The following is a 21,412-nucleotide window of genomic DNA, read 5'->3' on the forward strand; positions in this document are numbered from 1 at the left end:
TATTTATTCATGCATTATAATTTTATTCATGACTCTATTATATTCAGGAGAATCAATGCTAAAATTATCAAACAAGTTAATTCAGATGTGTTTTAATTCGCTTAAACAACTCATATGTAACACACGCACACACGCACGCACGCACGCACGCACGCACGCACGTACACACACACATCGGAGCCACTGTCTTTGGCTTGGCATATGGTGTTATTTATTTGGCATTAAAAACACTCTTAAAGACCTAGTCGAAGGAATGTTTGGCATGATAATCCCCCGCTATGCATCTTCTGCTAATTGCACTGGTGTCACAGTAGGGGCCAGTTTCCTGTATATTAGTTTAGGGCCATTTAGGGTGCAACAATATAATGAAAGTTCCAAAACTGAGACTCAGATTGGAGATCTGATAAGAGAGATCAAGGCAAGTTGATTTAGATCAATACACAGAGGTTGTGTACTATACACCGATTTGGGTGGGGGGGGGGGGTGGACTTATAGAAGGCTTTAACTAGGCCTTTAATTTCAAATATTGCAACACCTCATTTCAGTCTATTAGCTTAATTTTTCTGTCATAACAAAAACCATGGCATCGCTGTAACCCTGTTCGAAATATCGCACAAGAACATCACGTGACGGTGGGAACATCGCGTGCACAGCGCGTGCCCCGTTCTTCTGGTTTACTCGGAATGTTTGGTTTTTCATGTGAACATGCATATTTCGACCTATATCGTCTTTCGGACAGATGTCTTGATGCCCGGAGAATGGAGAAACTGTTACTGTTCGGCCGTCCGGAAATGTGATGAGATTGTTCGTTAACCCTCCGTCCGTTTGGAACTTAAAGAAAATAAAACAGAACGTGCTGTTGCTGTATTATTATAAATAACATCACAAATAAAACAATGCTTTCGATATACTGGATGTTCTACGCTTTGACTTAGTTTAAATAAAATAATAAAGGGCAGTCCATGCATGTTTTCATATTGAATGCCCCAGACACAAGACAGACAACTCAAATTGACTGTTTAGTCATGACATTTTTCTCTCCCTTGAATCATATTTTCTTTAACTACACCCTTTAAAATGAAACAAAGGGCAGTCTATGTCGCTTAAAGAGCATCGCCTTCGTTTAACAACCAAAGTTTGATAAGATGATTAGTTTCATCAAACACTTCGACAAACCTGTTCCCTAGTAATGTTTTGATAGTGCTCCGTCAGACGGCCGATTAGTGAAAAGGTTTGTTAAAGTGTTTTAAGAAACTGAACACTCAGTCAAACTCTGTGATAGTGAAGTTATCTTTGTTTAAAGGCTTCACTCGAAGCAAAATATTGCCTTCCGACGTAGCATTTATGACACAATTTATCACGTGGTATACACACACTGTTTCCTGATAAAAATCATTATTATTACAATTTTTAAAATAAAAAATCCTTTATACAGCACTTGCCAACTTCGCGTTAACCTTATATCTAAAAAGTAACTAAAGTTTACAAAATGGAAATTACATTAACAGCATTGGTACCTTTCCATCAATTTTTGGGGGTGCCAGGCCGATGTAACCGGGAATGTAGCAGCTGCTGATCAGACACTGAAATGGAAACACACCTTAAAAACACAAAAATTCATTTAAAAAATATATCTGAAATACAAAAAAATTAAAACGGCCAAATTCCACCAATATAACAAGTAAAATCTGGGGGAAATGATCTTTTTGAGAAATATCTGGTACTAATACATACTAGAGTTTATGAAGTGATTCTAGAAATAGAAAAGGGAATTCCGTATGCCAAAGTTAAACTTTTCAAAATGCATTTGTGTAGCTTTATTTTGAAATTTTCTTTCAGCTAAATGGCCTAGTTTAAGCCTTCTATAAGTGACCCCCTCCCCCCAAAAAAATTCCAAAAAAAATCGGGAATGTAGCAGCTGCTGATCAGACACTGAAATGGAAACACACCTTAAAACACAAAAATTCATTTAAAAAATATATCTGAAATACAAAAAATTTAAAACGGCCAAATTCCACCAATATAACAAGTAAAATCTGGGGGAAATGATCTTTTTGAGAAATATCTGGTACTAATACATACTAGAGTTTATGAAGTGATTCTAGAAATAGAAAAGGGAATTCCGTATGCCAAAGTTAAACTTTTCAAAATGCATTTGTGTAGCTTTATTTTGAAATTTTCTTTCAGCTTAAAGGCCTAGTTTAAGCCTTCTATAAGTGACCCCCTCCCCCCAAAAAAAATAAAAAAAATCGGTGTATAGTACACAACCTCTGTATATTGATCTTAATCTACTTGCATTGATCCCTCTTATCAGATCTCCAATCTGAGTATCCTGCTGGGCAGTTTTGGAGTTTTCATTATAATATTGGACCCTTCAGGAAATTGGCCCCTACTGTGGCACTTTTGCAGCAGAAGATACACAGCGGGGGATTATCATACCAAATATTCCTTAAACTAGGCCTTTAAAGGCCTAGTTTAATCCTCCTCTAAGTGACCCCCCCCCCCCAAAAAAAAAAAAAAAAAAAAAAAAAAAACAACAACAAACAAGCAAAAAAAACGTGTATTTGTACACACCTTCTGTGTATTGATCTTAATCTTATTGCCTAATTGTCTTATCAGATCTCTGATCTGAATATCCTGCTGTGCAGTTTTGGAGGAAATGGACCCTAAATGGCCCTGAGCCAATAAACGAATAAACAGGAAATTGGTCCCTACCGTGACATCAGTGCAATTAGCAGAAGATGCACAGCAGGGGATTGTCATGCCAAACATTCCTTAAACTAGGCCTTTGAGAACTGTCTATGTTATCAAATGTACCAAACAAGAAGTGAATCACTACTTTACTTTTGATTGCGTTTATAGAAGCATTTACGCTCGGGGACTCGCTCATGTTTGGTAAAATGCACTTTTTTGGTTTGACGAAATAAAGTGTGGCAAATCATAAAGGGTGAAACAACTCCGATACTGACAGCTGGAAGCCCTCAACAAATGTTGATATGTGCTTTTTTTTATATTTTGTCTTCGAACGAGCAAATTTTTTGCGAAAATTCATGTAAACCAGTTATATAAGTCTGCTGACAAAAAAAATAAATCGCAGAGTTTTTTAAGTTCACCAATTGCTGTTTTGTGCATTTTTCTTAAACCGTTAGTAACGGTTTAAGCCATAAAACATTAATTTTCGAACGGAAATATGAAAATCTAGGATCTGATTTTTTGTAAGCAATCCTTTATCAATGGTTTGCAAATACTTACGCAAAAATTTGTTCTTTCCAAGACAAAAAAAGTTGTAAAAGTGGTATATCTGTGAGAGTGCAGCGTTCAAGTAAACGACTTTGAATAGCGTTGGCATCGCTTTTCAACTGAAAAGGTTTTTTTTTAATGTAGTTATCCTTATGTTTGTGTCTTTGTGGGCGTGTAGTTTTATTGTAAGTTTTCTTTTTTTCCTTTTTAAAACCAGAATATTTCTTTATGATTAAAGAGAATATTTTTTTCTGCAATATCGTTATCAAAGAGTAAAATAGTTATAATATATGTGTTTTCAGATGCATTACTGTAAGAACTATATTGGTACCGAAACGTAAGCTAGTCCCTTTAAGTATGTTGAAGATGAACAAACAGACGAGATATTGCCATACTTACAGATATGAAGGACCCGAATTTTTTTATCCTGTTTATTGAGGCGTTTTCATAAATGCAACTCTAATATTATTTTATTACTTGTTAGGGCAAACTATGTTATATTCACCATTCCTATTTCCTTCCATTAGTTGTGAGCGTTCGGGGGAGGGGGGGGGGGGGGGGTAAGCTTTTTTATACTCGCATTTGGGCCATGCCCATTCGGCGAGTGCTCCGTTAAGATTGTTAGTAATTTTAGTTTTTTTTAGCAAAGCGCACAGACAGAATTTAACCCTGCTTAGAGCTACCCTGGTTCTTTAACGTGCACCAGCACTGTCACACGGGACCCCCATTTAACGTCCCTCCCGGAAGACGATTAGTATTTTTTAGTGATGCGACAGGGAATCGAACTTGTAATCCCTGGATTGATAATTAAGTGTGTTACCACTAGGCCACGGATCCGTGTGTTACCACTAGGCCACGGATCCGTGTGTTACCACTAGGCCACGGATCCGTGTGTTACCACTAGGCCACGGATCCGCCGCAAGCATTCACATGGACTTACCTGAATGAGTTCATCTCTTGAGGTGTATTTTGACACGACTGTGTTCTTTGGTAGACTCCGCCCATCAAATGACGTCAGAGAAATATAAAGAATGCCATTGGCTCTATGGTGAGCATCATGTGACAAGGTACTGTCGATAAATGCCCGCACCGAATCCAGCAGGTTGTAATTAGGAGTGAATGACCCAAGTGGCTTCCGCCTCACTTCGTCCGATAAGGCGAGGTTAAACTGTGTACACTCCTGAAATATGAAACGATTAACTTTATTTTAAAATAATGTATCTAAAACAATTCATAAATGTCCAATACCATTATAAACATCTAAATATCGTGTAGTGTTTTAAAGCTGCACTCTCAAAATTGAACATTTTTACAACTTTTTGTTATTTTTTTTTGTCTTGGAACGAAATATATATTTGCGTAAATACCTGAAAACCAGTGATCAAAGACTGATGACAAAAGATCAGTTCGCAGATTTTCATAATTCCTCTCTGAAAATGATGTTCTATGCATATTTCTTAAACCGTTAGTTAACGGTTTAAGCAAAAAAAAAAAAACATTGAATTTGGAATGAAAATCTGCGAACTGATCTTTTTTCATCAGTCTTTCATCACTGGTCAATTCCAAGACAAAAATTAAAAAAAAGTTGGAAAACGGTTAATCTGTGAGAGTGCAGCTTTAATGTTTTGATTGACCTCGCGCATTTGGGCTGGCCAGACAGCTATTCATCCTACAAAAAGAAATGATATATTCCATGCCACGGTGCGTGTAAACCACGTGATAAATTGCGTCATAGATGCTACAACGGAAGGCAATATTTTGCATCGAATGTAGACTTTAATCAAAGATTACTTCACTATTTTTTCACCATTTTAAATGTTACATAGCGCAGTCTACGCCGCTTACGGGGCCCCGCCTTTGGTCTTTTACCAGAGTTTGATGGAGAATTTAGTTTCTTAAAAATTCGACAAACCTTTTCACTATACGGCCGTCTGACGGAGCACTATCAAAACATTACTAGGGAACAGGTTTATCGAAGTGTTCGATGAAACTAATCATCTTATCAAACTTGGTAATAAAACGAAAGCGGTGCTCTTTAAGTGGCATAGACTGCCCTTTGTTTCATTTTAAATATATCTTTGTTTTAAGCCTTCGTTTTAAAGGCCGAGTTTAAGGAATGTTTGACATGACAATCCCCTGCTGGGCATCTTCTGCTAATTGCACTGATGTCATAGTTGGGGCCAATTTCCTGTGTATTTGTTTATTGGCTCAGGGCAATTTAGGGTCCATTTCTATAATAAAACCTCTAAAACTGCACAGCAGGATATTTAGATCGGAGATCTGATAAAACAATTAGTCATTTAGATTAAGATCAATTCACAGAGGTTGTGTACAATACACGTTTTTTTTTTGTTTTTTTTTTGTTTGTTGTTGTTGTTGTTTGTTTTGTTTTTTTGTTGTTTTTTTTTGTTTTGTTTTTGGGGGGGTCACTTATAGAAAGATTAAACTAGGCCTTTTTAAGCAAAATGTTGCCTTCCGATGTAGCATGTATGACGTAATTTATCACGTGGCATACACACACTGGGCCATATCAGTATTATCCATCGTTTTAACTAAGAAATATTATCTTTTATGTTGCCAGAAAAGCTGGGTACTCTTTTATTACCCATATGGCTTCTCAAATATAGATTAAAACATGCTAACAAATACTAATTCAACAATATAATAATGATGGTAACAAATAATTCCTAAAAGTTCCTACTTCGACTTTCTCTGGTTCACAAACCAGTACAACTCCTGCAAGAGAGCCCGCTGACGCACCGCCCACTCGCTCAATCCTCGACAGGAACTTGGGCGCGCTGCTACGTAGAGCCTTTAATACACCCATATGGTATATGCCTAAGAATCCGGCGCCACAGAAGGAAATGTTCATTTTTCTAACGTGCTGAAAAACGACAATTTTTTTTTAATTATAATTGTGATCTCCGGTGATTTCTAGAGATTTATCATTGAATTGAAAATGGTATTCCTCTGTCCTTTTCGTCATAACACTTAAAATTAATATATATTTCGTCTTAAATACTAGTTATTTATTTAGCATTCAATAAATTATTTTCCGAATTTCTTTTATAAAAAAGCCGTAAAATTATATTTTACAAAGCTGGGACACAATATCAACGAAGTTATTTCCGAATTGACGATACGTTCGCATTCACTTTAGCGCGCTTTTCAGAAAAGGTACAATTAAAAGTCATCTTAAAAGTTATGTCATTTTAATGTATACCATAACAAGAAAACAAATGTTTGTTTCGGTGAAAACCAAAACGTGTGTTTTTCTCGTGGCTACACAACTCTCGAAATATAGCTTTTGGTGCTTACTCGGTAAAATATATTACGATCTTACACGCACACTTTTTTTATTTGACAGGATGATATTCTGTACATTTTCTACAATTTTAAATAGTTTCACGAAATAAGATGTTTTTCCTATTTTCAAAATGGACGTACATAACAAGCATCTATGTCTAGGGTTAAATCCGCAAATGTGGATTACCGGAGTCCGTGTTCCAAACGATGTCAAAGATTACTATCCTTTGTACCTCTCCAATAATTCCAAAATTAATCAAGGCAAAGAGAAAATATTCAATTTACTTCCTATTGTAGAAGACTGATTTCAATAAATATAATTAGCTTGCACTTACAGAGCACTCTGTCTGCCAAACATGTTTTAAAGTGCATCACTAACCGTCATGACCTTCCATCAGAAAATCTGGAGCAAAGGATAGTTTTAAAAATTATTTCTCTCTGAGTTTTGTTAACTTTTACGAAAATACATCATGTAGTGTGTTAAAAAAACAGTAACAACTATTAATTTGTTCCAAATGATCAGATCATTTATACAATGTGCGAAAAAGGTAAAACAAATGAACGGAATTAAATGTTCCCTAGTTTGCTACATTACATAATTAGTATAACCGTAAAGTACAGTAGACGTCTATTTTGGGGCAAATCGCCGGATATGTATAGTTCCCTATTTCTGCAAAGCGAAATTTTATTCTGCTTACCTAATAACCCCATATAGGGTTTTCTAAGATGAGGCATACATTAATCTAGTAATATTTCATGAAAACCACTTATCAAACATTAGCATTGAAATATCAAAATTGCGTTTATTTGGTGCATTAATACTGACGAACTTCTTACCGGTATGACTAAAATGCGAAAATAAGGTTATTTTTATGAAAATAAGATTTTGATAAAACTCTGAAAATGTATGCTATTTACAAACTACAATTATTATTCTGTGCATTGATAACTTAAATTGATCTAGTTCATTTTTAAAAAAAATAATTTAACAACATACTTTTCTCATTATTAATAGTTACATTTGTGTTTCTATATAAATGACTTGTTCACCGTCATTTATTTTGTATTCTGTATTTATATTCGGTTAAATAGCAATAACATTTTTATGTTTATGCTAATAAAACGACGACTTGACTACGCATGTGTTATGTAGACCAAATAAAAATATTTCAATATTTTTGGTTTAAAAATTGTCATTTACGACAACAAAGGGACAAAGTACCAGTTTAATAGTATATTTTCCTTTTTTAAATATAATTTTATTTTCGCGAAACTAACATAACTTTGTTTTAGCCAATAACTAACTATATTTTTTGTCAAAAATGTTATTTTCGCCAAAACCAACCCTATTACCGGATTTTTATCTAAATCTTATTTTCGCGAAAATAATTTTCGCCCAAAATAACCCTAAAGATTATCAAAATCTTTAATTTTCGCGAAAATAACTTTATTTTAGCCCAAAACTGACGACATTGATGTCAAAAAAAATATTTTCGCCAAATTAACAATATTTTCAGATTTTTATCAAAATCTTATTTTCGCGAAAAAAACTATTTTCATAAAAGTAATCGTATTTTAGTAAAAAAATATATGCTATTTTCGCAAAAATAGGCTATTTTCGTATTTTAGTCTTACCCACAATGCGGAAGTCCTGTCTCGGCTGCTCTGACATAGGAACGTTCTTTGAGTTGTGAACGATTTTGAAACGCCGATTAGGTTAAAAGGACACATAAAGATGTCTTGGGAAGCGTACAGTAAACAAATTAGGGAAAGTGGATTCGTGGCAGGAGGTGTGTACGACCTGACAGGCAACCCGTGGACAGAATTCTGTGACGATGTAAGTAAGGGCATTTCGTGACCGGCTTCTTTTTGAGTTTTGTGAACTGAAATTGATCGTCGTCAACTTGCCTTGGGAATAATATTCTTATTAATGGTCAAAAGTTATAACAACAAACCAGGCGTTTAGATTGCCATTTAACTTAATGTGTTGTTAACCTATCAAGTGATGTTCCAGAATTTTGTCACAGACAAACACTGTACATAACAGGTACCATGAACTTTGACATTATCCCACTTTGACTGTTTAGTGACCATGCCCAACCACTAGTCTAAAATAATAGACGTGTTATACGGGATTCTTCCAATCCCTAACGTCTAAACGGGAATGTGCAAAAAACGGGGGTGTTTTAAAAAATATTGAAATTGTTTTAAGTGAAGTATTTTATGGTTGAAATTGATCATAAAGAGTTATATTCATATTTTACCATGTAAGTGAAATGTTATTTTGCACTAAACAAGCATTTAATGCATTAAAACAAGTTGTTTACCTTTCCAATAAAACGAAAGTTGACTGACACAGACAACAATTATACGAAGGGGAACAACTCGATACAATCGTAATAGCTCGGCCTCCTCCGACAAAGCTTCGAGATAGACCTCGTTATACAATCGTAACAACTCGGTCATGGCCGAAATGTTCCGAGCAATTTAAAACTGTGCCCTAAAGCCTTGCAGGTGCCCTTCATGTATATATCGTTATGTTTTGACAGAATGAAATGAAAAAAAGCCGTCAAACTCATAATTATAAGTTGGATATTTATTTTTTTGTGTACAGAACTAATATAAAATAACATTATCTGGTAATATTTCTTGTTTTTATGATATTTTATAGACGCTATATGCTTTAACCCGGAATCCTGATCGGAACAACTACCCACTTTTGATACTAAACAATTTGTACGTGAAGGATTTGCCATATCAAAAATCTAAAAAAAATCCGTCAACGTACAATTATTTGGACTAGCCCAACCACCTGTATGAAATCTTTCGCCACATAATTTTACTTTTAATTCATTAATTGACACATAATTTTACTTTTAATTCTGGGCAGAGATTTTTCCCATGTGTACATTAAACTCAAGAGTTAGACCCACATTTCCCTCTGCATTTTTTATTTATCAAGGCCAATGGAATGAATTTATTGACTGTTCGGAGTTTGTATTTAAGGCCCTTGGAGGGTGAGGCTGAGTATAAGGTAGAAAAGTGGTAATCAACATGATATTGATTGAATTCCCAACAAAATATTTTGTAAACCATTGGCTAATAAAAAATCCTTAAATCCACTCAACTATTACTATATGTAAATCAAACAAAATATAGTTGTGAAAGTGAGAACAGACAAAATCATTTTCATAACCAGTAAAACGAAAAATAGACCAGTTTCCTCCATATTTCAAGATCACCCCTCGAAAGTTTCTTTTGATTGTCCACCAGTCTCTATTCAAATTTTGTAAGAATCCTCAAGTCCGCGTCATTTTCAATAATCTTTTCGAAAAAAAAACCACAACTGTACATTTTTAACTTTACGTTAGGCCAGCAAGTTCAAATGTTTTCTTGATAAATATATTCTGAGTGGGCATCTTAAGAAACACGTGGCCAGAATAAATCCAGGTTACGGTTCGCAGAGGGACATTCTGACCGGATCGGCACAAGATAACGCAAGTTTTTATGTACAGCTGGTTCTTGTACCCCATTGATAGCCCATGAGGCTTATCGGTTAGTTAAATATAGTTGAACAATATTGTATGTGATGACCTGGAATCAAGTGAAAGTAAATTATTAATAGCCGTCTGGGTCGAGTTTTGTTCAATCACTTTGAGTAAATAATGTGATAATACCCCAATAAGTGCCAAGAGACAATCTAAGTGGACTTCAAAGTTCATAAAAACTGAGTGTAAATATATATCCTGGGGTCGTGTTTTTTATGGCATAATTCTATTATGCCCCCTTCGAAGAAGAGGGGTATATTGCTTTGCACATGTCCGGCGGTAGATTGGTCTGTTGGTCTGTCGGTAGACCAAAGCTTGTCCGAGTGATAACTCAACAATTCCTGGACTTTTGGTCATTAAAATTGACATGAAGGTTGGGCCTTACCAGTAGATGACCCCTATTGATTTTAGGGCTCATCGGGTCAAAGGTCAAGGTCGCAGTGACCTTTAATGATAAAGAATTTTAAAACTTGTCCGAGTGATTACTCAACAATGCCTAGACCCATGGTCATCAAACTTGATATGGAAATTGGGCCTGACCAGTAGATGACCCCTATCGTTTTTTGGGGTCATCGGGCCAAAGGTGAAGGTCACAGTGACCTTGATTGGTTAAAGGTTGTCCGAGTGATAACTCGATAATGCCTGCACCCATGGCCCTCAAACTTTAGTTGGAGGTTGGGCCTGACCATAAGATGACCCCTAATGATTTTAAGGTAATTTGGCCAAAGGTCAAGGTCACAGTGACCTTCAATGATAAAAGGTTGTCCGAGTGATAATCAACAATGCCTGCACCCATGGCCCTCAAACCTGACTTGGAGGTTGGGCCTGACCAGTAGATGACCCCTATTAAATTCAGGGGTCAAAGGTCAAGGTCACAGTGACCTTGAACGCGAAAATTTGTTCGAGTGATAACTCAACAATGCTTGCACCCATGGCTCTCAAACTTGACCTTGGGTTGTGTCTGACCTGTAGATGACCCCTTATGATTTTAGGGGTCATTGGGTCAAAGGTCAAGGTCACAGCGACCTAGAACGAAAAAAGCTTGTCCACATAATCCTGACAACATGGCACTCAGGGGGGGCATAATCATTAATGTTTGACAAACATTTCTGTTTATAATTTTTTATTTTTTTTTCAGCCGAAGTATAAGTTCAATGGGCCTCAAAATGTTCCAAAGATATTAAAGGCCATAAAGGAGACTGCTTCCTGTGGAGAACAGATCTATGTCAATGATATGAAGCACATGATATTAACAACAGACGACGATAAAATTGGAGAGCTAACCGGCAAACATGAAGGGAAATCTTCATTAATTGCCATGCGCTGTGTACAGTGTAAGTAGATATTTTTTTATTTATGTATATTTGAGTGATAATCAAATTTGAGCTCTTTTTTCATAAAGAAAGTGGAGGTACATGTATTGTAAGTAACAGTCAGTAACAGCCTTAAAGTGTCAGTGTCTGCATGCAAAACCTTCACCAAAGACAAAAGTAATCAAACATTCAAGACATTCAAATTGAACTTGGAAACACATGTCAGATACAATAGTAAACACAGGTATAGCAAGGCCCATTTCTATAACTTAGTGATTATCAATTTATTCTTATTTCGACTGAAAAAGGCAGATAAGCGTTGGCGAACGCTCCGCATTGGTAAAGGGTTAATAGTGTTATTTTTATTTTGAAATGACATATGATGTTTTATAAATACCAGCTTAGTTTTTATTATGCCCCCCCTTCAAAGAAGAGGGGTATATTGCTTTGCACATGTCGGTCGGTAGGTAGGTCGGTCGGTACATCCGTCCGTCGGTAGACCAAAGCTTGTCCGATTGATAACTCAACAATTCCTGGACGTATGGTAATCAAACTTGACATGACGGTTGATCCTGACTAGTAGATGACTCCTATTGATTAAGGGGTCATCTGATCAAAGGTCAAGGTCACTGACCTTGAATGAAAACAGGTTGTCAGAGTGATAAATGGACAATGCCTGCACCCATGGCCCTCAAACTTGACTTGGAGGTTGGGTCTGATGAGTAGATGACCCCTATTGATTTTAGGGGTCATCGGGTCAAGGGTCATGGTCACAGTGACTTTGAAGGCACACTCCACAATTTCTGGACCGATGGTCACCAAACTTGACATCAAAGTTGGGCCTGACTAGTTGATGACCCCTACTGATTTTGGGGGTCAGTGGGCCAAAGGTCAAGGTCAGAGTGACCTTTAACGCGAAAAAGTTAACAAAGCTTCTCCTAGTGATATCTCAACAATGCCTGGACCAATGGACCTCAAACTTACTTGGCGCTTGGGCCTGACCTGTAGTTGACCCCTTTTTATTTTAGGGGTCATTGGGTCAATGGTCAAGGTCACAGTGACCTTGAACACAAAAAGCTTGCCTGTGTGATAACTTGACAATGCCTGCACACATGGCCCTAAATGTTTGGCAAACATCTCTTGTTTAAGGAATGATTTGCATGAATGATGTCATTATCGGGGTATGAACGCAGTTGGGCTTGTTGAAGTGTGTGCAGTCCGAAAGGACTCCATGCATACTTAAACAAGTGTTTATATCTATGATAATGCCATCAATCATGCACTTTATTACTTTTATTTACACCAAAAGTTCATTTTTTCTTTTCAGAATTGTTAAAAAATATTTTATTTCATGGTTAACCAAAAGTTCATTTTTTCTTTTCAGAATTGTTAAAAAATATTTTATTTCATGATTTAACCGGAAACAGTTTATCATATTATGTAACAATAACGCGGCAAAAAAATAATCACTTTTAAGCAATGATTTGCGTTGAAATTTATTTGCGTTTATTTAAGGAATGGAAGTTGAGGTGTAAATATTATTGCTTTAATAAATAAGATTATTTGCTATGTTACAATAAAATTATGGAAACTACAGGAACAATCCCAGTAGCAAAACATTGAACAAAGATCTGTTTGGAAGCATAAGGATCAGGGCCAAACAACACAAAAATCATACAATGCTAAAGAACAGCAATCCTTACAGAACAATAAAAAAATAATTATTTATAAACGTTTGGATAACAAGACCTCGTATGGTCAGCAAAATTTAAGTAATAACTCGCTTGGGGTTTAAACCAGTTGACAAGCACTTGACCTCACTCTTGTCTCCATATTTATCGATACATGCAAAAATAAACATATTTATGGTTAGTCTCAAGTTACAACCATTTTGGATGATGGGCGTGTAAGAGACTTTAGATGACTCCTGACAGGCAAGATTTATACAGACTCTGTGAGAATGTCATTGGGGGAAAAAGTTGCTAAACTTATAGCTATATGGCTGAATATATTTGTCAAAAGTGGAAGTTAAAGCTGCACTCTCACAGATATACCGTTTTTACAATGTTTTTTATCTTTTGTCTTGGAAAGAGCAAATTTTTTGCATAAATATCTGCAAACCAATGATAAAAGATTGCTGACAAAAGACCAGATCGTAGATTTTCATATTTCCATTAAAAAAAATGTTTTATGGCTTAAACCGTTACTAATGGTTTAAGAAAAATGCATCAATTTTTGAACTTATTAAAATCTGCGATCTGTATTTTTTTGTCAGCAGTAATGTATAACTGCTTGCCATGGATTTTTGCAAAAATTGGCTTTTTTTCAAGACAAAAATAAAAAAAGTTGTCAAAATGTTCAATCTGTGGGCTGCAGCTTTAAATTATGAAGTACTTTTCAGGTGTGGTCATTGGCATTGGTGGGGAGCAGACAGAGCCCAGAAATCTTAAAGAGAAGCTCTTAAAAGTTGCAGATTACCTTGCAACCAGCGGATATTAGTATTAAAGGTAGGTTTATACAAGTTGGTTGATGTTTTGCTATTTAACTTTTCTACTGAGGTCTATTCTGTCCTCTTTTGTTCATCATGTTGTTGTTTATACTCTTTTTTAGCTTACCAGAGCACGAAGTGCTCAAGGTGAGCTTTTGTGATAGGTCTTTGTCCATCGTCTGTCCGTCAGTCCCTCCGTCAACAATTGCTTAAAAAAAATCTCCTCTAAACTACCTGGCCAAATTCAATGAAACTTCACAGGAAGCTTCCTTGGGTGACCCTCTACAAAAATACAAGGGGTCACGATTGATTAACAACAACAAAATGGTCGACTTCCTGTTTTGCTTTAGAAAACATCTTTTCTGAAACTACCACTCCAAATTCAATGAAACTTTACAGGAAGCTTCCTTGGGTGACCCTCTACAAAATACAAAAGGGGTCACCATTGATCAACAACAACAATAACAGCAACAACAACAAAATGGCTGACTTTCTGTTTTGCTTTAAAAACCATCTCTGAAACTACCACTCCAAATTCAATGAAACTTTACAGGAAGCTTCCTTGGGTGACCCTCTACAAAAATACAACAAGGGGTCACGATTGAACAACAACAACAACAACAACAAAATGGCAAACTTTCTGTTTTGCTGTAAAAAACCATATCTCTAAAACTACTAGTGAAGTCCAAATTCAATGAAACTTTACAGGAAGCTTCCTTGGTCAACCTTCTACAAAAAGGGGTCACAATTGATCAACATCAACAACATTCTGACAAACTTTCTGTTTTGCTTTAAAAAACATCTCCTCTGAAACAACCAGGCCAAATTCAATGAAACTTGACAGGTAGCTTCATTGCATGATCCTTTACAAATATAAAACAAGGCATCATCAGGTAAAGATATGTTTAAATTGCAACATTTTTATTAATGCTTTATCACAGAGTTGTGGCCCTTAGATGAGTGTTTAAGGGCCATCATGGCCCTCTTGTTTAGAAATGTCAATGTATTGTCAAAGCGCTGGTAACTTCTATGGTTCAACAACTTTCAACTTTGGTCACAAATGAATAAAACATCGAAGATGTTCACATGAAACTTGGTACAGATGTTAAAGTTGACAAAACAGATATTTGTAGCAAGGTGTATCACTCAAACTAAACTAGGAGTTATTCCCCTTATCAAGCAACAAAAGCTTCCATTTCAGCGATTTATTTCTTAAAGAGTGAAAGCAATGTCTAAGGTTGTGAGAAATCGAAGGGATTCCTTTCGTTTCCACTAATTTAACTTTCTGGTTGACCTCCTAAAATGAACATCAGTAGCGGTTCCTACCCAGGAAACAGAATCAAAACGTGATTCTTGAATCTTCCAGCCTTAGTCACAATTGAGTCAGTGCTCCAGCCAGGATTTGAAATGGGCAGGGTGCTAGGTCTGAAAGGGCATTTCGATGCGCATTGAATGAGCCTAACGGGGCACTTGCAAGGGCCATTGTTCAATCCATTTTGTGTATGTGTTGTAACTGCTTTTAATACTATATACTATAATATCTTTACTTGAGTGTCAAAGTGATGTATATTTATTATTTTCATACTTCTTTTTGAAAATTTACTCTTGTAAAAAGGGCGGAGCAGGGTGTAGTATAAGGTCAGAAAGGTGCTGGAAAATGGCAGTTTATAGTGCCCAACCCTTGTTTAGGCCTAGCTGAAGCACTGAATGAGCTTTGATAAATAAGTACAATCCCACATATTTATTCTATAAGTTTCGATACTTCAATGAAGTTCTTTATATAAATGTACTCTTTCTTTCATCTTTCAGGTTGTGACATATAGACCAGTTTACCAATTAAATCTCCAGTTCTATGCATTTAACATCATCAGCTTGTGTTTGGGTCCTTGCCAGCTACAAAAGTGCATTTCATTTGTGAATTAAAGTGCCAAATTGGATTTTGTGATAATTTTGAAATGGCATTATGCCTGAAGACAGTTTTATTATTTACACATGGTGAAAGAATAGTTTTGCTTTTGGAGAGCTCTGCATTACTGATGTAACTTTAATTATCTTGTGTAGAGTTATGTCTGCCTTGCGTTGACCCTTTTTTTGTGTTGTCTGCATATTTTTCTTTCATATATTGTCAATTTATTTTCTTTTTTGCGGTGCGTGAGAACCAGGGGTCGTATTCATAAAGAATATTAGCGAAAAAAATTCTACCTAGTGGAAAGTTTCCTTATTTCTAAGTTGAATTTAAAGAAAATTAACAATGTTTGTACATCAAAAATATGAAAATAAACAATAAACATTTTAACCAATACATGAATGATTTTGATGAAATTAGAGAGTATTTTGAATATTCGTTATGAAAAATAGCGATTTGTTCATTCAGTTGAAAATATTCTCTAAATTGCTTTTAAAATGAATACATCCCTGGTATTAAACCAAAATCAAAAATTTTAGTAAGAATTTCTAAAACTGTAATGGTTGATAATGTATGAAATATCTGTATTTGTTTTAAGTTTGTTTAGAACTACTAATTAGGCCTAAAAAAAATAATTGTTTGGTTAGGGTTACATCCTTAAAAAAAATAGGTAGGGTAGGTAGGCTTTTTATTTTTTTTTATTTTTTTTTTTTAGTAGGTTTTATATAAGAAAATAATTTTCATCATTGGAGAATGGTGTTAAAGCTATCTTCTGTAGAAGCATTTAAGGTTTAAACTTAATATTAAAAAGCAATTTAAAAAAAAACGAGATTTTTTTTTGTTTTTGTTTTTTTTTTTTAATTTTTCTTTTGACTATAAAAACAGTAGGGTCGGCGCCTATTCCGTAGGTAGGGTCGGGTAACCCGAACCAAATGTATTTTTTTTTAGGCCTTAATAGATACATTCTCATGATTTTCTTATTATATTAACCTTCTAATGTACAATATAGGATTGAACCAATATCAAAATATTACTTTGATTGTTAGACTAGAATATGTCTGTTTCTTTATTAAAAGTTTGCACATCAACAGAATCAGAATAAGGATGTTTAAATGAATCAGAATGATAAACTTGTAATAATACCATAAACTGATTTAACTCCATCGATTTTTTTTTTACTGAGTTCAATTTTAATGCTATGAACATTTAAGATCTAATGGATTATGTATCTCAACAGTATTGTTTTGCTTTATAAGTCAATTTTTGATCATTTTTGTCAAACTTTGACCCCATTTTCAGTATTCAGTTGTGTTTGTTGGTAATTTTTGCCCAAATATAACTACATTTTACACTTGAGGTTGTGTACATGTATTAAAATAACTAATCCAGTATACATTTCTATTTCCATAGTTTATTTCATATTTCATTTTCCATGTTAAGAATGCCATACCAAAGTTCCAGTGATTACAAGACTATGTTTCTTTATTATTATTTGATGAAGTGTATCCATTGAACATTTAGTTTATACACATGCTCAACAGTTGGTAGAACAGCCATTATGTGCTAGCAAGAGTTTATGTTTGTGTTGGTAGAACAGTCATCATGTGCTAGCAAGAGTTTATGTTGGTAGAACAGCAACCATGTGTTAGCAATAGTTTATGTTTGTGTTGGTAGAACAGTCATCATGTGCTAGAAATAGTTTATGCTTGTGTTGGTAGAACAGCCACCATGTGCTAGCAATAGTTTATGTTTGTGTTGGTAGAACAGCCATCATGTGCTAGCAATAGTTTATGTTGGTAGAACAGCAACCATGTGTTAGCAATAGTTTATGTTTGTGTTGGTAGAACAGTCATCATGTGCTAGCAATAGTTTATGTTGGTAGAACAGCAACCATGTGGTAGCAATAGTTTATGTTTGTGTTGGTAGAACAGTCATCATGTGCTAGCAATAGTTTATGCTTGTGTTGGTAGAACAGCCACCATGTGCTAGCAATAGTTTGTGTTGGTAGAACAGCCACCATGTGCTAGCAATAGTTTGTTTGTGTTGGTAGAACAGCCACCATGTGCTAGCAATAGTTTATGTTTGTGTTGGTAGAACAGCAGTCATCATGTTCTAGCAAGGGTTTATGTTTGTGTTGGTAGAACATCCACCATGTGCTAGCAATAGTTTATGTTTGTGTTGGTAGAACAGCCCTCATGTGCTAGCAAGATTTATGTTTGTGTTGGTACTGAACAGCCACCATGTGCTAGCAAGAGTTTATGTCTGTGCGTTTATCTATGAGGTTTGGTGCAATTCATATAGCATTTAGTTAAATAAAACAGGTTTGAGTTCATGGTCATTGTTTTAACATTATTTAGTTTGACATTGCATCAAATTAATTGCCCTGCAACTTTTCTGCTTTGTGTCATTTCTTATTTGGTTTGATGTGTAGCTGGAATTATGATCATGCATATATTACAAAACGCAAATATATGTAAAATAAAATTTTGAAGTACGTTTGAAGAAGATAATTGGTTTCTTGTAATATTCTTAACATCTTAAGCCTCAGAATCTTTTAAAATGGCACAAAGTTTTCTCACATTTAAGTAACTTATTTTGTTTAACTGTCATGAGAAGAAAAGACTGACAACTTAAGTGATTTGTTATTGATATGTTAAAATCGGCTGATGCTTGTAGTGGTCTTCGTTTCACAATCCTGCCTATCCTGCTTTTTATGATGTAAAAACTAAAAAAAGTATGAATCTGTAACAACACTTTTTGACTAGGATGGGTTTTATTTCTCAATGAACACATATTGACAAATAATGTTAATGGCTGAACTTTTCTTTACAAGGAGGTGGTGTTTGAATGAAACCATGTGTTTCCATGTGTGCTATTATGCTGTAGATTTCAACTGTAGTATTCATTCCATGTTTAATACCAATAAAAATAAAACCTAAATTTGTTGTTTTAAGCTTAACTGCTTTTCGAAGAAAGAGTGGAGCTAGAACTGTATAATTGGCATAGCCTTTGTGTGTTTGTCATGCAAAACTTTGCATTTATCTGTATCCAACAACTAAAAAGCTGCTGTAAGAGGTCCAACCCACAAATAAATTTGTTCTGACCATACAGTTAAATTTTGAAGCCATTCCACCCCCATATAATTTGATGCCATTCCACCCATACAATTTGATGCCATTCCACCCCCATATAATTTGATGCCATTCCACCCATACAATTTGATGCCATTCCACCCCCATACAATTTGATGCCATTCCACCCCCATATAATTTGATGCCATTCCACCCATACAATTTGATGCCATACCACCCATACAATTTGATGCCATTCCGCCCCCATATAATTTGATGCCTTTCCACCCATATAATTTGATGCCATTCCACCCCCCATATAATTTGATGCCATTCCACACCCATATAATTTTGTGCCATTCCACTCCCATATAATTTTGATGCCATTCCACTCCCATATAATTTGATGCCATTCCACCTCCATATAATTTTGATGCCATTCGATCCACTCCCATATAGTTTGCTGTCATTCCACCCTCATATAATTTGATGCCATTCCACTCTCATATAATTTTGATGCCATTCCGCTCCCATATAATTTGATGCCATTCCAACCCCATATAATTTTGCTGACATTCCACCCCCATATAAGTTTATAGCCATTTCACCCCCTTATATTTTTCAAACATAAATAAGGTTATTTGCTTGTTGATTATTATGTAGTAAAATGGATGACCAAAAGTACATCACACTGTAGATATTAGTTTGTATATGCCCTTACACAGGCATAGAACAATCGAAAATTCATATACATGTATTATATATGATGTATATGTGGGTCTGATTTCTTACTTCACCTGGCAGCTGGAGGGCTGAAACATTTTCGGCCATGGGTTTATGGGGCGCTCTTGGGGTCAAAAGCGCACTGCTGTAGAAGAAAAAATGGCTTTTAGAAGCTCTTTTGAGGGCTCTCCTGACTTTAAATTGAAGCAAACTTGAATATTAACTTAAACAACTGAAAGCAAGCAAATATTTTTTTCTGGTTCAAAAATAAAATAAAAAATAAATATATATATTTTTTTTTTTTTTTTGGGGGGGGGGTCTCTTGGGCAGTTAGATCCGCTGAATTCCGCGGACAAATCACATCCCTGTACTTTGACTGTTACCATGACCTAATGACCTGGAAGCAACGGGATATCTCCTAGTTAGGGGCTACCTACCACTGAATTGTCATGGTCCTAATCAAACTGTTTTAAAGAAATTCTGCAAAATAAAGTTTTCATAAGACTGTTGACTGCAACATTGACCTACTGACCTAAAAACCAACTGGTGCAAGAAATTGGGGTAGAATGGGAAACTGTAAACAAAACCACAATATGTTATTCCTTTTGGCACAGTCAGTTGCAATGTGTTCATTATTTAGATTAGTTTATAAGATACTCATAAACACTAGTCCTTGATCGCCCTGGCAGTGATAAAATGGAAGTAAAGTAAAACTGTCGTTTGAACAAGAGGTCGAGAACCGGCAGTCCCTCGAGGTCGGCGCTTGGTCCCAAACATTTTTCCTTCTATTTTCATATTAAGTATACCTACGCTGCATTGAAACCTAAATATATCGAGGAGTCGAGCAATATAGTCAGTCCCAAGTACGCAAATCATGCACAAAACCTTATGGCTCCCTCAAGGTCATAATTTCACACTTTTTTCTGAACCCGTGTTACAAAATAAACAAATAATTGCTAGGTGTTAAAAATTTCGCAAGTTGTAAAAATTGCAATGACAGTTGAAAGGCAATTTGATAAGGTGTGAAAAACCGTTTATCACTGTTTATGCATGACCGATAGTAGTTGATAAGCGCATTTGAGAAGATAATTATGAGAAGTGACGAGAAGTTAATTGTGAGAAATGTAAATAAGTAATAAAAATATAATAAACACTGCCATGTCGATCCAACATCGGGACCTCTGAAAAGAATTCCTTCTTGTCACTTTGCTTTGCAATATGGCAATTTTGTTAAATAATAAACATTTCTATTATATTCATTTATTGATATTTCTTTTACATTTTATATTTAGTATACATTTAGTATACGACAGCTTTTGAACATATGAGTGATTTCCACAACACAACACATAATCGGTGTCTTAGTTAACAGACGACTTCAAACTTAAAATACACTGAAAGATATTTTATAACAGACTGGAGAATTGAAATTCGGTTTGCTCAAAACATTGGTTCCCTTGAGGTTTTGCCTCGGTCCCCGGCATCCTCGAGTGATCATTGTCTTAATGTTTGTTCCAATTAATTTCAAAACACACTCAACATAGCAACCCAAACGAATAAAGTATCACAAAATTAAGAATGATCGTACCGCATGATTACTTTTTTGAATCAATCTTTAGGTGTAGGAGTAATAAATTTCAACAGTTTTATTCTTTTTGTCAGTTCAAACATAGTTTATTTGACGTTGCACATATTTATTTTTTCTCTGTAAGACTGACATTATATCTAATGGAAACTTTTAATCTTATGACCCTTTGTTGTGTGCATGTTGAAAAGATGGCCCCTATATTATTCTTTAACAATAACAAAACAAAAGA

The 21,412-nt window shown here is 35.3% G+C and overlaps 1 protein-coding gene and 1 long non-coding RNA gene across 3 annotated transcripts; one reads left to right on the top strand and one right to left on the bottom strand.

Moving 5' to 3' along the window:
* Positions 1–25: 25 nt before the first annotated feature.
* On the bottom strand, positions 26–7,118 carry LOC128219075 (patatin-like phospholipase domain-containing protein 4). 2 transcript variants are annotated; one of them, XM_052926896.1, is made up of 5 exons: positions 6,882–7,118; positions 5,942–6,124; positions 4,181–4,420; positions 1,518–1,583; positions 26–831 (listed from the first exon to the last, which is right to left on the bottom strand). In XM_052926896.1, the coding sequence occupies exons 2-5, from the start codon at positions 6,110–6,112 to the stop codon at positions 550–552; spliced, it is 759 nt and encodes a 252-aa protein (XP_052782856.1). In that variant the 5' UTR covers positions 6,113–6,124; positions 6,882–7,118; the 3' UTR covers positions 26–549. The 2 variants fall into 2 exon arrangements, with proteins under 2 accessions (XP_052782856.1, XP_052782857.1); XM_052926897.1 differs by lacking the exon at positions 6,882–7,118 and adding an exon at positions 6,734–6,828.
* A 1,066-nt stretch (positions 7,119–8,184) lies between these two features.
* LOC128219082 (uncharacterized) lies at positions 8,185–18,741 on the top strand. Its single transcript, XR_008258545.1, has 4 exons — positions 8,185–8,383; positions 11,233–11,428; positions 13,809–13,914; positions 15,705–18,741. It is a non-coding gene; the product is annotated as an uncharacterized LOC128219082 (long non-coding RNA).
* The last annotated feature ends 2,671 nt before the right edge of the window (positions 18,742–21,412 follow it).

This window comes from Mya arenaria, chromosome 15 (assembly GCF_026914265.1).
Source record: "Mya arenaria isolate MELC-2E11 chromosome 15, ASM2691426v1".
Taxonomy (NCBI): Eukaryota; Metazoa; Mollusca; class Bivalvia; order Myida; family Myidae; genus Mya; species Mya arenaria.